At 41.9% G+C, this 16,635-nt stretch overlaps 1 protein-coding gene across 1 annotated transcript; it reads left to right on the plus strand.

Moving 5' to 3' along the window:
- Nucleotides 1-3,351: 3,351 nt before the first annotated feature.
- LOC116664754 (oxysterol-binding protein-related protein 3-like) lies at nucleotides 3,352-12,423 on the plus strand (the record flags this gene model as incomplete). Its single annotated transcript, XM_032482963.1, has 8 exons — nucleotides 3,352-3,673; nucleotides 3,831-3,884; nucleotides 4,895-5,008; nucleotides 8,191-8,358; nucleotides 8,880-9,003; nucleotides 10,748-10,851; nucleotides 11,056-11,148; nucleotides 12,268-12,423. Coding segments are annotated over exons 1-8 (894 nt in total), but the record flags the coding sequence as incomplete, so codon positions are not given.
- Between the last annotated feature and the right edge of the window lie 4,212 nt (nucleotides 12,424-16,635).

A 16,635-nucleotide genomic window follows, 5' to 3' on the forward strand; every position in this document is an offset into this window, starting at 1 on the left:
GCACAGTCTTCCCTCAGTATTCAGTAGTTGCCTCCCAAGAATTCAGAGTGTATAAAAACCATACAAAAATACTTCGATGAGTATATCAAACAGAGTTAAGCTCTATGCTCAAATAATTATAAATAGGTTTTCACCTACAAACTTGTCTCCTGGCACTTTGGAAAGTGTTGTGGATGTGGAACTTTTTCATCATGCAAGACTGAGGCATTTCAGGATATCTAACATCCTTGGTCCCCAGCCATCACTGTGACAGCCAAAAGTGCTCCCAAGATTCTGCAGCCTCATAGGGGACAGTACCACCACACTGAGAACCACTGGCTAGATGCTGGCTCTCTGGTTCAGCCTCATAACAAGGACGTGACAGATAAGGAAGTTGGGAGGGAGAGGATTTGAATGTTGAGACAGGAAAGGAGTTGGTTGCATTGCTTGCTTTCTCAGTCAAGGAGAGCCTTCATTTCTTAAATTGTACAAATCTAGCTCTTCCAACCTGCAAAGAGTTTTAAGTTCTGAGCTTGGTGGAAAATAAAATGAGGGGAAAAAAATAAATGCAAACCTCATTTGGCTTATTTACCTTGAGAGCCAACAAACCCAGTCTAATTCCCTGCCCTCCCAATTAGCTCATAGGTAGGCATACACTGTGTCTCAAGGGTTAAGGAGAAATCCACTTCTAACATGAATCCTTGAAACATTTTTGAAATTTAATCCTTGTTATCTTATAAAAAGACTACAGGTATGACCTTATTCCATTTTTTGTTTCAGTTTTGTAAAGGATGCAATAATGCTAATCTCTCTTGGCATTTGCATTTTGCACACTTGAATGTCTTGAGCAAATGTGCATGATGGTCTAGTAATAGCATTCTGTCTGTTGCCTTCTGCTTGAGTCTTAACAAATCAAAGGGGGCTTTGTTTCCTTAGAGTACTTTTCAGAAGATTTTGAGCCTTAGATTTTCAACTCACAGTGATCACACACACACACACACACACACACACACACACACACACACACACACACACACACACACACCCTCTTTCACAAATGTGAATGTGCTGTATTTGATTTGTAAATAGGCATTTGGCCCAAAGATACTGAGCGTACTTCAAATGCATGCTAATGGGTGATATTCCAAGAACATATTTATGTTACTTGCAGCCTTATTCCAGGATGCGTCCTATTCACAGGACAGCAAGTTAGGCCGCATGAGGAAATCAGAAGTGAGCAGGGCACTTAACACCCTTGAAGAGTCTGTCGTCCAGTAGGGGTGATAAAACCTCATATGTGTTATTATAAGATAGTGGTGCCATCGGAAGGGTAAGATGGAATACTGATGGCATGTCTGGGGATGAAATAGTACTTTCCTCTGAGGAAGGCTTCCTGGAGGAGGTGGCATTTTTAACTTGATGATTTTAAAGATTCATTAAAATCTTGACAGGTAAGATGCTAAATTTTGAGGACTGGCTTTCTGAGCTGAAATAAATAGGAGCAGAATTTGTGTGTGTGTGTGGTTCCCATCACTTAATAGTATGCATTCTCCACTTACTGTCTGGATGTAATTCAGTGACTTCAATAATTGGTAATAATTACTATAAATAAAATCTCATTTGACATCATGGCCTTTCTGAAAAAGCCCTCTAATTTAACAGCTGAATCTAAAAGAGCTCCCTTTTACAACTTCACATTCTGGGATACCACCACTATATTTGAAAACTCTGGAATGTACCTTTAACCTTATTCACAGTAAAATGCAGCCAGACATAAGGCAGATCTATCAGGATGGTTATATAAAGAGTTCAGCTGCTAAAGTCAGAAAGTGTTCTTGCTACGAGGTGTTTTCCATGTAATGGACTTGAGGACAATGCAGAAACGGAGCCAGAGCATCCAGGACCTCCTGTGGTTTCCTGCCCTCCCTATTAGACTGTTTCTTGGGACTTGGGTCTAATTGCTTCTGCTCCCGGGTTAACAGGGTCCATTTCCCAGCCCTTCTGGCTTCTGCCTGTACCACTTGCCTGTGGGCTGGAGATCTGACTACAAACAAGTCAGTCAACATGAAATTTGGCCCAGGGGACATACTTATCTCTTGAAGAGGTATCTGTACCCCAGTTTTCATTGCAGCATATTTACAATAGCCATGACATGGAAGCAATCTAAGTGCTCCTTGGATGGGTGAATGGATAAAGAAAATGTGAGATTCCATATATTCCATATGTATATATACATATACATAATGATTAATGTCCCACATTATTATGTCTGAATGATACATACATAAACAAAGTAGAAAATTATTCAGCCATAAAAAGGAAGGAAATCCTGCCTGTGTCGACAACATACATGGACTTTGAGGGGCATTATGCTAAGTGAAATAAATCATAGAAAAACAAATACTGTATGTTCTCACTTAGCATTCATAATGTAAGAAAGCCAAGCTCAAAAGAGTTGAATGGTGGATGCCAGGGGTGGGGGTAATGGGGAGATGTTTGTCACATGGTACAAACTCAGCTCGCAGATGAATACATGCTGGGGATCTAATATACAGCATGGTGATTGTAATTAACAATACTATACTATGTGCTTGAAAGTTGGTAAGAAAGTAGATCTTACGTGTGCTCACCACACACAAGCAAAAACAGTAATCATATGAGGGAATAGAGGTATATCGAGTCACCACATTGTACACCTTAAACTTACATATGTTATAATGCCAGTAATATCTCAGTAAAGCTGGGAGGAAGGGAAAGACATGTTTGTCAAACTTAATTGCCCTGGGTGAGAAATGTTTTCTCTCTGATCTGGATGGTAGTTACTGAATATATAGGTGTATATATTCATCAAGTTGCAGCCTTAAGAATTGTGCGTTTCATGTATGTTATACCCCAATAAAAATGTAAAAATAGTAATAACAATAAAAACCACTGTGGTGTTGCCAATTTTGGTCTATCTAGCAGTAATTTCACAATGCTTGATGCATTTTAAAATATTTTAAAAATAAATTTTTAGTGTTTTTCTTTAGTATTCCTTTAAAAATTCTTTTTCAGCCAATTAGTTGAAATAACCTAGAATTTGAAGATATTGTGACTAAATTAGTATTTCAGCCAACATGTCCTGTTTACCAACTTGCATCTAATCTCACCTTTTCAGCCAGTTTTCCCAGACATGCCACCCCTCCTGCCGAACTTCCATCTGGATGTCTATAGCTTTTGGTTAAAATTCAGGCTGAAGCCTAGTGGTGAGTGAAGATAACTGATGATGTCAAAGGGAACAAAAATACAACTTACGGTAAAATCTTTACCTTTAGCTGCAGTTGCCAAGGTTCAAGCACCAAAAGAGAGAGAAACAATCCCTTCTGAGAGTTTTGAAAAACAACAACAAATTTGATGCCACTCAATTATAGCATTAAATCTATAAAATCCAAGAGCTGTACATAAATTAATGAATTTCTTCTCCCCAACAAACTCAGGCAATCTCATCATCTTGGATGGATTTACCAGTGAAATTAATTGCTCCTTAAGGTTACTATTTTTTTCAGTAACTTTGAACTGAACTGTTTTGTTGGAACAGGACAGCTGGGAAGTGGTGGAAGGACTGAGGGGAGAGATGAATTACACCCAGGAGCCACCAGTCCAGAAAGGATTTTTGCTGAAAAAGAGGAAATGGCCCTTGAAAGGCTGGCACAAGGTAAGACACTGGCCTGGGCCTCACCTTCACTGTACCCACATTCCCCACTCAGTACCCAGTTCTCAGGCACTTACATTTAATTTGAAGTTGAACACTGAGACCAAGGGAAGGATGTTTAAACTGAATGTCTTCATGAATTCCACTTTCTTTCCCACAGAGATTCTTCTTTCTGGACAAAGGAATCTTAAAATATGCCAAGAACCAAACCGACGTAAGTGGTCTTGGTAATCTGGTATGCTACAGAGGGATTCGGAAGGGCCAGTGGTTGTCAGCTCATGGATGAGACTGTGCACATGGGGGACTGCGTTTCTGTAAACTGGAAACCACGGAGGGGTGATGGTTCCCTCGCATAGAACAGAGGTGCCTGCTCCCCACTGTCCCAGCTCTGGGTTCTGGGTGGGCTCAGCTCACCTACCAAGTGGAGGTGTGGGGGCCCCTCTTAGCACCCTGCTGGATTTGCAGGTGTGTGTTCAGGTCTCAGGGTTGTCCTGTATGGGTCTCTGGGTGGAGGAGACCTCTTCGCAGTAAGATAACAGATAACCAGACACAGGGCAGCTCCCTCCCAGGATTACCAGGACAGAGGGGTTTGGTGGAGAAGGCCCTTGGTGTAGGTGCCGTGAGGTTCCCCTTTGGGTTCCCACTGGGCAGGCGGTCCCCAAGGGCCCGGGATGACTGTTAGTCTTGCCCTCGTCGGGCCCTTCTCTCCTGTCTTCTTCTCCTCGCCTCTCTCACGGCGCTCACCTTGTCGGGTTGCCTGCAGAAACCTGGCATCAGGCCTGACCACAGTGGCCTGTCTCAGCATCCTCTCTCCTCTCTGTAAATCACTTCCAAATGCATTTAGACACCTGGAGGCAGCGTGGTTAACAGGTGAATCCCATGCTGTGGAAGTTGGGGCGGGGTGCTAACCCTCTCAGGGTTTCCTCGCCTTCCTGCCTCCTCTCTTAGCAATGCGTAACCTCCTTGTTACTTAACACTCTGTGATTCAGCTCCTCATCGGTAAAAGGGAGAGATGCTTCTGACCTCACAGGTTAAATAGGATGATGCATGTACAGCACTCAACGCAGCACCGGCTCACACAAAGTGCTTGAGAAGTCGTGGTTATTGTGTTTACTCTTTCTTGGTGGATGTGGAAGGGCAGCAGAGGGAGGGAGCAGTCAGGGATGTTCCTACTGTTTTTAACACCGTGGTTCTCAAGTGGCCTCCCTGGTGCTGCCTCTGCAGATTGAGAGAGAGAAGCTGCACGGCTGCATTGACGTCGGGCTCTCGGTGATGTCTGTAAAGAAGTCCTCCAAATGCATAGACCTGGACACCGAGGAGCACATTTACCATCTGAAGGTGAGACTGCTTCCCAGGTGCTGTCTCCCACCGCATGGAGTTCCTTTATGTTGCAGAGGGATTGTCAGTTATAGCACCATTGATGATGCCTTTTGAATCTCAAAACATCCAGCCAACATGTAGAAGATCTTCATTGTGCAGGTACTCCTGGTGGACACTATAGACATTTGGATGGGCTGTTCTTCCTTGTGTAGGACTGTCTCTCAAACTGAAAGCTTAGCATCATTGTCCTTCATCCCCTAAATACCCCTCTTCCCTGTGATTGTGACATCAGTAACCAAAAAAAATCACATTCCCAAATACAAAACCCTTCTGCCCCTGGGCAGTACCATCTTTAGTGAAAAACCATTTACTGTAGGTTAAAATACGTTCCCAGAAATACAATATAACATTTAGTCTGTGAAACCCCGTCTGACAACTTCAGCTAATTTTACAGGGATTCCATTAAAATTCTCATATTGCAATGAATGTCAAGAATTTCTCCCCTAAATATGGGCCTCCAAGTAGTGTCTCTGAAAACTGCTAAACCACCCTCTCCTGCCCCTTCTCCTGCAGGTGGTATAGACAGTTAAAAGCACGGAGCAAGAGCTCTGCAGATCCAGATCTGGTTCAAGTCTCAGCCTGGCTGCTTTCGGTCTCGGGAAGATTATTTAATCTCTGAAAGTCTCAGTTTTGTCACCCTTGCCCTGACAGTGGGGATTATTATAGTGCTTACCTTGTAGGGCCACACGTAGGAAACTTGGTGTAGTGTCTGGCCCACAATAAACTCGGTAAGTTTAGTTACTGAGTATAATTCATAGGTGATACCCGAGTGTCAGAAATTGAGAAAATGTGGAGTCCTTTCTTACTTGGGCAAATTCTTTGGAATATTGGGAATGGGGGCTGAGGGTTGGGAAAATAAAAGCTTGAGATCATGAGCTCCATGTCTTACTGTGTCCCTGTACCCCCCCCAGGGCATGTCTGTGGTACTTGGGCAAATACGTGCCTAACACGTATGTGTGGCTGATTGACTGCCCGAGACAGTCAAATCCATACTGTCTCCCAGCCTAGGCCCCTGTGCCCATGGATGTATTTAACTGTGAAGCAGGGTTTCTCACCCTCGGCACATGGACACGGTGAGCTGGAGACTGCTGTGGGGGCCTGTCCTGTGCACGGTGGGATGTTGACTGGCATCCCTCGCCTTCACCCGCTTGATGTTGGTAACAACCCTCCTCTAGTTATGACAACCCAAAAAATGTCTCCAGATGTCCCCGGGGTGGGGGTGGGGGGAGGGCAAAGCACCCTTGGTTGAGAACAACCAGTGTGAATTAAAGGAGGGAGAGACCTATGATCTTAAAAAAATAATAAGAAATATGCCCCACCCAACCCCATTTCAATGGTCAACCTCCTCTCTAATAGTTTAGGTTACTTCTCCATGTCCTTCCAGCAATTCTTAGTTCTGTGTATTGACATGCTCAGGAAATAATAGGTTCTTATTCATCTGCTATTAAAGTTAACAGAGTAAAAGCAATAATTCCTAATTTTTAAAGAACAAGAATGGCTTGGAATGTATCAGATACTACTACTGTGATAAACACAGCTTACCATTTCTCTGTGTTGATTCATTTTAAGTTCTGTTTGTGTCTTTTGTTCGTCCTTTGGGCCATCAGCTGTGACTGTTGGGGCAGGGGCGTGGAGTTACTGAGGATCTTTGACAGCCTCGAAGTTGGGCAGTTTTTAATGTGGGCCAGCCAGTCCCAGTCTCTTACTTTATTACAGAGGGGGTCTGGGCAGCAGAGAGTTAAGTGGCTGTATTCCCGTGGTCCTGTAACTACCCCAGGGGCTGGAACAAAACTCTGGTCAGTTATTTAATTAATAAAGTGCTTTTATTCTTCTACCTTGTTTAATCAATAAGAAATGAGTTGAAGTGAATGCTCTGGGCACTGATTTTTAATGGCCTCTGATAGTAGATCAGTGCAAAGGATGATACAAGTTTCCTGAAAAATGCCCATTAATAACATTCGGAAATGAAACACATTTCAAGAACATAATTTAAGGGAGACAAATAGATGTGAGTATTCTTCTACCTGTAAACGACACATCCAATAGCACCTGGAAGGGTTTTAAGTCTTGTATGTACATCTAATCAACATACAAACATGAGAGCCAACTGAATGCTTCCTAAATGAAGGATGTCACTGATGTTTATTTCCACATCCTTGCTCTTAGCAGCGGCATTAGTAAAGATTTTTAACTAGATTAACCTGGGTTTTTCCTCTTGGAAGTTAACCTACCATGCATCCTTTTGGGGTCTTTTAAATTGCTAATTCATGAGTCTCTGTGTTCTCATATATGGATATCTATCATTTTTCATTTTGAGAATATTAATACACCATCACGCACAGAAATATTGACTATTAAGCAGTGTCTATGGTTCATAGGTGCTTGTTACATTTTTTAGTACTTTTATGCAAATTTGAAATATTTTATGATAAAGTTACCAGATATAAACATACTTTTCATGGAAATTAGACATTGATGGTCACTCACTGGAGAGAGTGGCTAAAAATTTCTGTATGTGTATTTGAAAAATCCTGGAAATCACTGATAATACTTTATCAGACTTTTGTTTTCTATTTATAAGAGTGGGAGAAATGTTCTTTTAAATAACCTTCACAGTGATTAATATATATCCCTTAGCAATGTATTTGTTGTCAGAGAAGATTAACAAGGTTAAAATATTTTAAGAAGAATTTACTAATTCATTCCAGGTTGGAGACGATTTATCTAAAAAGTCTGAAGTACAGAAGAGGTTTTTTAAAAAAAATGGTGCTAATATTTTCAGTAGGAATAGGAGAAACTGGGACAAGAGAACTTGGAAATATTTTAAATATATATTTTTAAATATAAAGATAAATATAAATTTCAGCTTATTTGTTGTTTAATATTTTCTAATAATAGCATAACAATTGGACTCTTTCATCGAATGCTTGAAGGTAGAATTTATGGAGACCATTTTTACTCTCCACCTCCTCCTCAGATTTGTTCCATAGACTACATAATGTAAACGAAGGCAATAAACTGAGATTTCCATACTTCTACACATTCCAACCTGAAGAGATGGCAGGAGTGACCTCGATGTGTTGAATAATTAATTGTTCCCTAGAGTGAGTGTTTGCATCTTTCGATCTAACACAATCTAGGTAAAGTCAGAGGACGTCTTTGACGAGTGGGTATCCAAACTCCGCCACCACAGACTCTATCGTCAGAATGAGATCGCCATGTTTCCGCATGACGTTAATCACTTTCTCCCAGGAGCTACGGTCACAGATTCCCCACCTGGGGTCTTGGACTCCATTTCAAGTAGGAAGGTAAAGATCCGGGGAGGAGCAGGGTACGCTTGAGCTGGGACCTCATAGTCCCTGCGTCCACTCGACCGGAACCTGGGCCAGAGGAGCATCTGTTAATGCTGGGACAGAGCCTGAAGGACCGCACGTTGGGAGGGAGCTACTGTCCCTGAATGCTCCAGCTTTCTCTTGACCAGCTTGACTCTGGTTTGTTTATCTGGTTGTAAAATGCAGAAGATACATTTACAGCCATACAGAATTGTAAAATATTTCCCAGCATTGATGTCATTATTTCTGTATGATTATCACTTGACAAGAGGAGAAATCAGGGTCTGCAGTCCAAGGCCTCGTGGCGTGGTATGGCCACGCGGGGTGACAGCCGGAGGCCTCGGGCTCGCCAGTGGAGCGCTTTGCTAGAAGCCTCTTGCTCGTTATGGGCAGATGGCTTCCCTTAGCGACTAGCCCACGTTGTTTTCCTTTACCCTAAAGCGCTCCCACCGGGCTCTGTTTTCATTTATAATGTGCTTTTGTCATGTGTGGAACAGCGTAGCAGTATATCAAAGCAGAATTCACTTCAAACTGGAAGCAATCTATCATTTTCCGGTGGTGGTGAGACACGAGTTCCATTATGGTTGCAGTCTTCGGAGGACATGGAAAAATGCTCAAAAGGTAGAGTGACTTGAAATCTCTGCTGCTTTGTGTCGAATCCTCTGCTCTTAGATTACACTGGTTTGGTGTTTACACCCCGGATGAATGTGTACTCTTCCCCTTTGCTGGTCTGCAGTCCCTGTCGTATTTTGCTAATGACGTCTGCACTCGTGATTCACAAAGACACTTTCCTTGCAGAGTTTTACATCTTCCCCTGGGTGTGTGTGCAGACTAGTTTCCATTTCTGCTCTTTAAGTGCGATGCCTGATTTCCATGTGGCCTACTAAATCATGGTCTCCGGGGGTGGGGTCTGCACAGTTCGTTACATTTTTAAGAACCACAAATGATCCTGATTCACATCTAAGAATTTAAATCACTGAGGTGAATGGGTGAACCAGATGGAGATCCCCACCAAATAGGTGTTCTCTACCCTGGCTGCATATTAGAATTGCAGAGAGCTTTTAAAATGCATGCCCAGGCCTCTCTCCCAAAGAGTCTCGTCAGGTTAGTGTGGGGTGGGGCCCTGACATCACGAGTTTTCTGCAGTTCCCCCAAGTGATGCTCATAAAGAGCCAGGGTTGTGATTTCTTGCTAAAAAGGAGCTCAAAGTTCTCAATATAATTAGCTAAGTATCACTCAGGGAACTAGAAAAAAAAAAAGTCACCAATAGGATTGGGGGTGTTCTAATTTAATTGTCTTGGCATGGGACTTGGGCATAGGTAATTTTTAAAGTTTCCCCAGTATATTTTAAAGTGTAGCCACAATTGAGAACCACTATCAGAGAAAGATGACTGGTGGTAGCCTTGAAAACTGCACTTTCCTCTGTTGAATGCAGGTATTATCACACCTGTGGCCGTATACGTTTTGCCCTCCCCATCAATATGAGCGTTATTTTGGGACAGTGCTCCCTGAAGTGTTGTCCCTGGACCAGCAGCATTGGCCTGGCCTAGGAACCTATTTGAAATGCAAATTCTCAGGCTCAACACAGATAGACTGAATCAGAAACTGGAGAGTGGAGTTCTCCAGGTGATTCTGATCATACCAAGGTGTGAGAGTCACTATCTTCAGGCATTTGGACCTGATTTCTCAGCAGAAATAGACACCATCATCCAATGAACAGCAAATTGAGGACTAGCTTTTGAGTTAGTGACCCAGGAACTGACCTGAGGATCCTTGTAAGTCCTCTCAGGTCAAACTGTAGAGGATCACCATGGTCCTTGTGCAGGTCCGTGATCCACAAAGTTATCCTTAGAGACCAATACAACCTTCATTTTCATTTCGTTCATTTAACTTGTATTGGGTCCTTATACTCGCATAGTGGCAGCCCAGAATTGCAACACTAGAAATAACAATGTTGGTGGTGGTGATGCTGCTGATGATGGTGGCTGATTTGTTTAGTGCTTACAATACTCTGGGTACTCTAAAAGTACTCTGCATATATCATCTCACTCAACTCACAACTGTCCTGTGAGCTAGGTATATAATTACCCCTGTTTTCCAGACAAGGAGGAGACACAGAGAAGTGATGTAACTTGCCCAAGATACACCATTCATTACATTCAAAATGAGGCAACCTGGTTCTCTAGATCTACGCCCTTAACCATAGCAATCTACTGCCTCTCCTGTAAAAAAGGAAGTAAAATTTCCTATCCTTACGTATGTAAAAGCAAATGTAGATAAATGAGAAAAGTAGCTGGTGCTGGAAGAGTGACGCTTGAAAGCAAGATGAGTGTGTCTGAACCCTCCTCTCGCTTTTCTCCCCCAGACCTGGCACACTGTCATGCCTGCCTGGTGGAGATGAGCCAGCTCCTGCAAAGTATGGACGTCCTGCATCGGACGTATTCAGCGCCGGCTATCAATGCCATCCAGGTTAGCCAGATCCCTCTTCTGTTTGCATTCTGGTGTTCTTCTGCTTCCCTTCCTCCTCCCCAGCCTTTCACTAACAGTGGCAAGTTGTCTGATTGGTTGCTTCAGTCAAATTCAAGGGGATGGAGGTGGTCAGTTTGCTGTGTGTTTCCCCCTTTTGGTTTGGTGGACCTTACTGTCTGTGCTCTTTCCTGTTTTGAAACAAAGTGTGGAGCTTTTGAAAGTCCCAAGAAGGAAAAAAGATCACACAGGAGGTGGCGGACCAGAGCCATTGGCAAAGATGCTAAAGGAACACTGCAGGTAACCACTGCTTCCCACAACAGGCTGGTTTCCTCGGGGACCCTGCTCTGTGTGCCTTATGCCAGGGGCTCCTTGGACTCAAATAGAAGAGTAGGCAAGTGCATATTCTGTAGTTCTTCTCCAAATACCTTATGCAGAGAGATGAATTCAATCACTGAGATTTTTCTGGGTACTCGAATAAGCACGTAATGAATATTGGGTAAAAGAAAAACAGCACGAGCTTGGAGGGACTGCAGTCATTTCTAGGGTTTTGGTTTCCCCGTCTTTAACGCTTAGCCTGTCTGCGCTCTTCCTGGCTTGCACGTGCAACTTGTTTTGTGGCTGCTGTGATTGTGTGCTCTGACCCACCTCTTCTGCTGCAGCTCAGTAGATTCACCATCCCTCTGAGCCCACTGGCTGGCGTGTCGGGAACAGGACATTGTACAGATTCCCTTTTGCCTCTTGTCTCCAACCTTCCAATCCCCCATCAGAAGTTCACTGTGTAGTGCTCACTAGCCACTGACTTTCCCAATGTGCAGCTAAGCTTGAAGCCATGATTTGCAGCTCAGCCATTGCATATTAAATTGCAGCATTATTAGGGTTAAAATAAATCAGAAACTTACAGATAAATCATCTCTTATACTCTCATATACATCTGGTTCGAAGCACTTTGGAGGTTAAACCTGACTACTTTCAAAGCAAAGAGTCATCTGGGTACAAACACGTGAGAAGTATGTTTGTTTTATAGAAGCACCAGATGCAAATAAAGAAAACATTTTTAAACCTACCCCATTAACTATTACTAGATCCTGGATGATTATTGCCAGGACAAAGGAATTGAATATATATGAGAAAAGAGCCTGGCCGCTTTAGCTGTAATTTTCAACCTATATCTTTAATTCTGCAATCATCTCCAAAAGAATACATAATTTCTCACCCATTATTTTGCAAGAAGCCAGTGAGAATTGCCACGGAAAGTGTTTTCCTGAGCTTTCATTTATTTTTCATGGAAGTTTTTACTTAGTAGAAAGACTTTCCTATAGAATGTTCTTCCTTTATTACTTTCCTATCTTAGAAACAAATAAATATTCTAAGCAGTTTGCAGCAGAAAAGAAATATCTCCCTTTGGTGTCACTTTAGGTCCCGAAGCCTTTTTCTGGCCCCATAAGGCTGCACTCCTCCAACCCTAATTTGTCAACACTAGATTTTGGAGAAGAGAAAAATTATTCTGATGGCTGTGAAACCTCAGCAGAGTTTCTAAAATGCAAGAAGATCTGTGTCATATTGCCCATAAAGGTAAATGAGTTTTCTTTCTTCTTAATGTGTCTGATGAAAATGTTGAACGCTTGTCTGAAAGTGGGATGTCCTTGGAGAGGGGATCTTAGTTAGTTCATTTTCTGTTCTATTAGGACTTCGGGCAATCTAATTTTTATTTTATTGTATTCCCTGGTAGTAGGGAGGGTATTGGCAAGAAGTTTCTTTTTAATTCTTTAGGGAAGAAAGTGAGAGCCTTATGTATACTTCAAAAGGCAAGCAAGTCATATGCTGCTGATGAGGGTGTGGATTGCTGCTTCTCTGGAGGGCAGTATGGCATTATGTTTCAACCTTTTTTTAAATCTGCCTATCCAGCAATTCCACTTTGAAGAATTCAGTCATAGGAATTAATTTAAACTTTATCCAAAGATATCCATTATAGCATTGTTTATCATATCAAAAATTAGAAATAGATTTTCAACATCATTAACCATTAGGAAAATGTAAATTAAAACCATGATGAGACACTACCACGCACCAATTAGAATAGCTAAAATAAAATAACAACAACAACAACACTGACAGCTGGTGAGGATGTAGAGAAATTGGATCTGTCATACATTGCTGGTGGCAATGCAAGATGGTACAGCCACTCTTGACAATAGTTTGGGTGTTTTATGTAAAAATAAATATGCACTTAACATACAACCCAACATTCATATTCTGGAGCATGTATCCCAGAGAAATGTAAACTTAAGTCCACACAAAGCCCTACACAAATGTTTAAGCAAGTGTATTTGTATTAGCCAAGACTGGAACAACCCAAATGTCCTTCAACAGATGAATGGTTAAACAAAGTGTGATACAGCCATACAGAGGAACACTATTCAGCAGTAAAAAGGAATGAACTGTGGATCCATGCCACAGTGGAGGGAATCTCAGGGGCATTATGCTGACTGAAAATAGTGAGTCTCAAAAGATATATAGTGTATAATTGCACTTACTAACACTTTCGAAGTGATACAGTTATAGAGATGGAGAAGTGCTTAGTGGTTGTCAGGGGTCGGGGACTAGCAGGACAGAGGGAGGGAAGGTATAAGTGTGATTATAAAGGGTAACGAGAGGAATCTTGGTGGTGATGGAAAGCTCTCTTGATTCTGGTGGTGGTTTCCACAGATCTACACATAGGATAAAATTGTGTTGACTGATAACTTATAGACACAAGTAAGAGCATGTCAAACTGGTGAAATCTGAATTAGCAGTATAGGTTATACCAGTGTCAATCTCCTGGGTTTGATGCTGCACCAAAGTTATGTAAGATGTGCCCACTGTGGGAAACTGGATGTAGGGTACCCAGGACTTCTCTGTATTATTCTTGCAACTTCCCATGGGTCTATAACAATTTTAGAATAGAAAGGTTTTTTTAATTGAAAATTAAAAAGAACCTATAAGCCCAGCAACAGAGGGGACTGGATTTTCAAAAATGCAATAGAATACACAACAGCCACAATAATATTTAAGCCACCTTACATCGAACACACAGCTGCCAGGTGTTTGCTAATCAGCACTTCACACACACTGTTTCACTGAATTCTAGCAGCGGCCCACAGAGTAGGTATTACTGTAACCTCTTATCTGTGCAGGGAAAAGACACCTGAGTCTTAGAGACCAGAGAACTTCCTGAGGGTCACATGGTGGAAAGTAGCCAACCTGAGACTTGAATCCTCACCTTCTGGATGCCAGAGTCTGTGCTCCTCACCTGGGGTCTCATTGCCCTTACAAGTGGGTAGCCAGGGTTGTTTTTATAAGCAAAGGAAGTATCCTGATTTTACCTGCCTTGAAGAAGCTGCTTCCTCGGCAGGACAGAGGCCACTGTATTGAGTCAATCCACTGACCCCGTCCTCCTGCAGAGGGCTCTGCCTTGTGCAGAGTCTCCTAGGGGCCTCAGCCAGCCGTTCTGTCTTCCGGGCTTTGTGAAAGCCAGCTGGCTGCAGGGCTGCCGTGTATCTAGACTAGGTCAAGATCTGTGCCCTGAGAAAGGTCCAGATGCACCAATTCAGCTACAGCCCGCGCCCCACAGGCTTGCAGGCTGCGAGTTCTGCAGGGAGCCCGGCATGCTTTGTTTTGTTCCTGGGGTTTTTGAGCGCACTTGCCGAGACTGGAGGATCTCAGGGGAGTCCCTTTCCCACAGGCTGTAACTCAGAGGCTTCCCGAAATGAAGACAGCTCTCCTGTGACCTTGCCTGCTTTCTCACTTTCATTCAGGCTTTCAGAGCATCTTGACCTTTCTTCCTACGTAAACCTGATTTTATAACTGACAGTTTTTACTGTACTTTTTAAGCTGCACCACTAATCTATTGAGTCTGATTCCGGAGCAGCTGAACCCAAGGCAAGATTCCACTAATGTTGTAAGTCATCTGTATTATCTACTTCTTCAACTTGTAAATGCATCTGAATTCTGGTTTCATAGAAGTTGGGATCACGTGGTAGGCAACCAATATAAACCCATCATAAGAAGTCTTTGTTGCATATTATAGACTATAAATTTGATTTTTATGATGTATCATTAACTGACTCATTGGTTCATGCGTCTGGCTCTGTGTCTATGTTGACACACATATAAACAAACAGAATAAAATGTGCTAAGATCCAAAAGTCATAAATAATATACCTTACAATATATTAGCTTTTACATACCCCAAAATGTATTCATTGAACACTTTCCCATAAAACGCTTTAAAAAAGAAAAGAATTCTATGATTAAAAATGTTTGGAAAACACTGCTGACCATAGTCTCCTTTACATTTACATGAGGAACTAAATAGTAAAGACCCTGAGAAGTCCTGCACCAAAGAAGCCTGTGAGCTTGATTTAACTTAATGATTTTCAAATTTTCAGTGTTATTAGAGAAGTTCTTCTCTTCTTCCCCAAATAGCTATCCGCTATAATCACTCTGGAACTGAAGTTCCTGAGAAACTTATGTCAGCAAACATGGTAAATAATAAGCCTTTCTGGAGCTGACCCTCTGTACCAGCTAAGTCAGACAGCAGGCATTCATTCTAGGCCACCTCTGCTGCTGACTAGCTGTGGGACTTTAACCTCTTGGGTTAAGCTCTCTGGGCCTCAATTGCCTCATTTATTGAATGTCCTAAAGTAGTTGTCCTGACTTTTTGAGCTCTCAAATTCTGTAATTCTCATCTGTGATTCATTGTTTTGCACTGAATAGAAATAATGTATACTGTTGCTTATTGTTACAAGGAGATTTTATGAAAGAGAGGGTTTTGTTCATAATAGAAGCAGAAACGGTGAGCAGATTTAGGATGGGAAAGCAAGGACTAGTGTAGGGCTGCTCCAGATAAAAGTGGATATCACATTCTGCCCTGGAAGGGAAAAAAGGAGGTTTAGGGCTACTCCTCCTGCAGGCTGTAGAAGGTATTTGCAGTGAGAGAAATCTTCATTTATAAATGTAAAGGCTAAAAGTAGAACAAAATTAAACTCTGTTACATTATTTGCTATTCTTTTGTTCCTGGATTCTTTTCCTGTGTTGAGTTTTAATTGAGTGGTCATTTTTAAAACTGTTTTGAGCTTATGGAAGCATTGAATAAAAAGCCAAGTATGTCACAATGATATCACTTTTATAGACTAAAAGCTCCAAGATATACATGAATTAAAGAGAAGCCAGATCATTTATCAAATGTAATTTAAATTCAGCATCAAAATCTGCCAAGCAATTTATAGTCATGTAAATTATCAGTAAGTAAGTAGGACCATTAATCAAATTACCTAACGTACTTAAATGAAAGAACCATTTGGGTAGAATATGGGCTCAGAAGTGTTTTAAACCACAAACATCCTGGAAAGTTTGAGAATTAGAGGAAGCTGATCACAGATTAGATCACTTTAGATATTTTAGATGTTAACATTTATAGAAAATTTACCAAAATTTGTTTTTGTTAAAAATAAGGGAAGAAATATAATGAGTCCTACTGGGTTGAGTGCTATAGGACAGCATGTTTTCTCACTTGCCTTAAAGCAATCCTGATGTATGGGCATGATCCTCACGTACAGATGTGGAAACCAAGGCTTTTTCCAAAATGTAAATAGCAACTAAGTGATAGAGGTGGGATTTCAGTCCACATTTCCTTTGTTACAAACTGTCATTCCCTTGTACCACTGCCTCCGGAGAGGTGGGGTCCGTGATGTTCATAACTTTCTGCTTCAAGAACTTACTCTTTTCTGATGCAGAGAAACTGCT

The sequence above is a fragment of the Camelus ferus genome, chromosome 7 (genome assembly GCF_009834535.1).
Source record: "Camelus ferus isolate YT-003-E chromosome 7, BCGSAC_Cfer_1.0, whole genome shotgun sequence".
In the NCBI taxonomy this organism is placed as follows: domain Eukaryota; kingdom Metazoa; phylum Chordata; class Mammalia; order Artiodactyla; family Camelidae; genus Camelus; species Camelus ferus.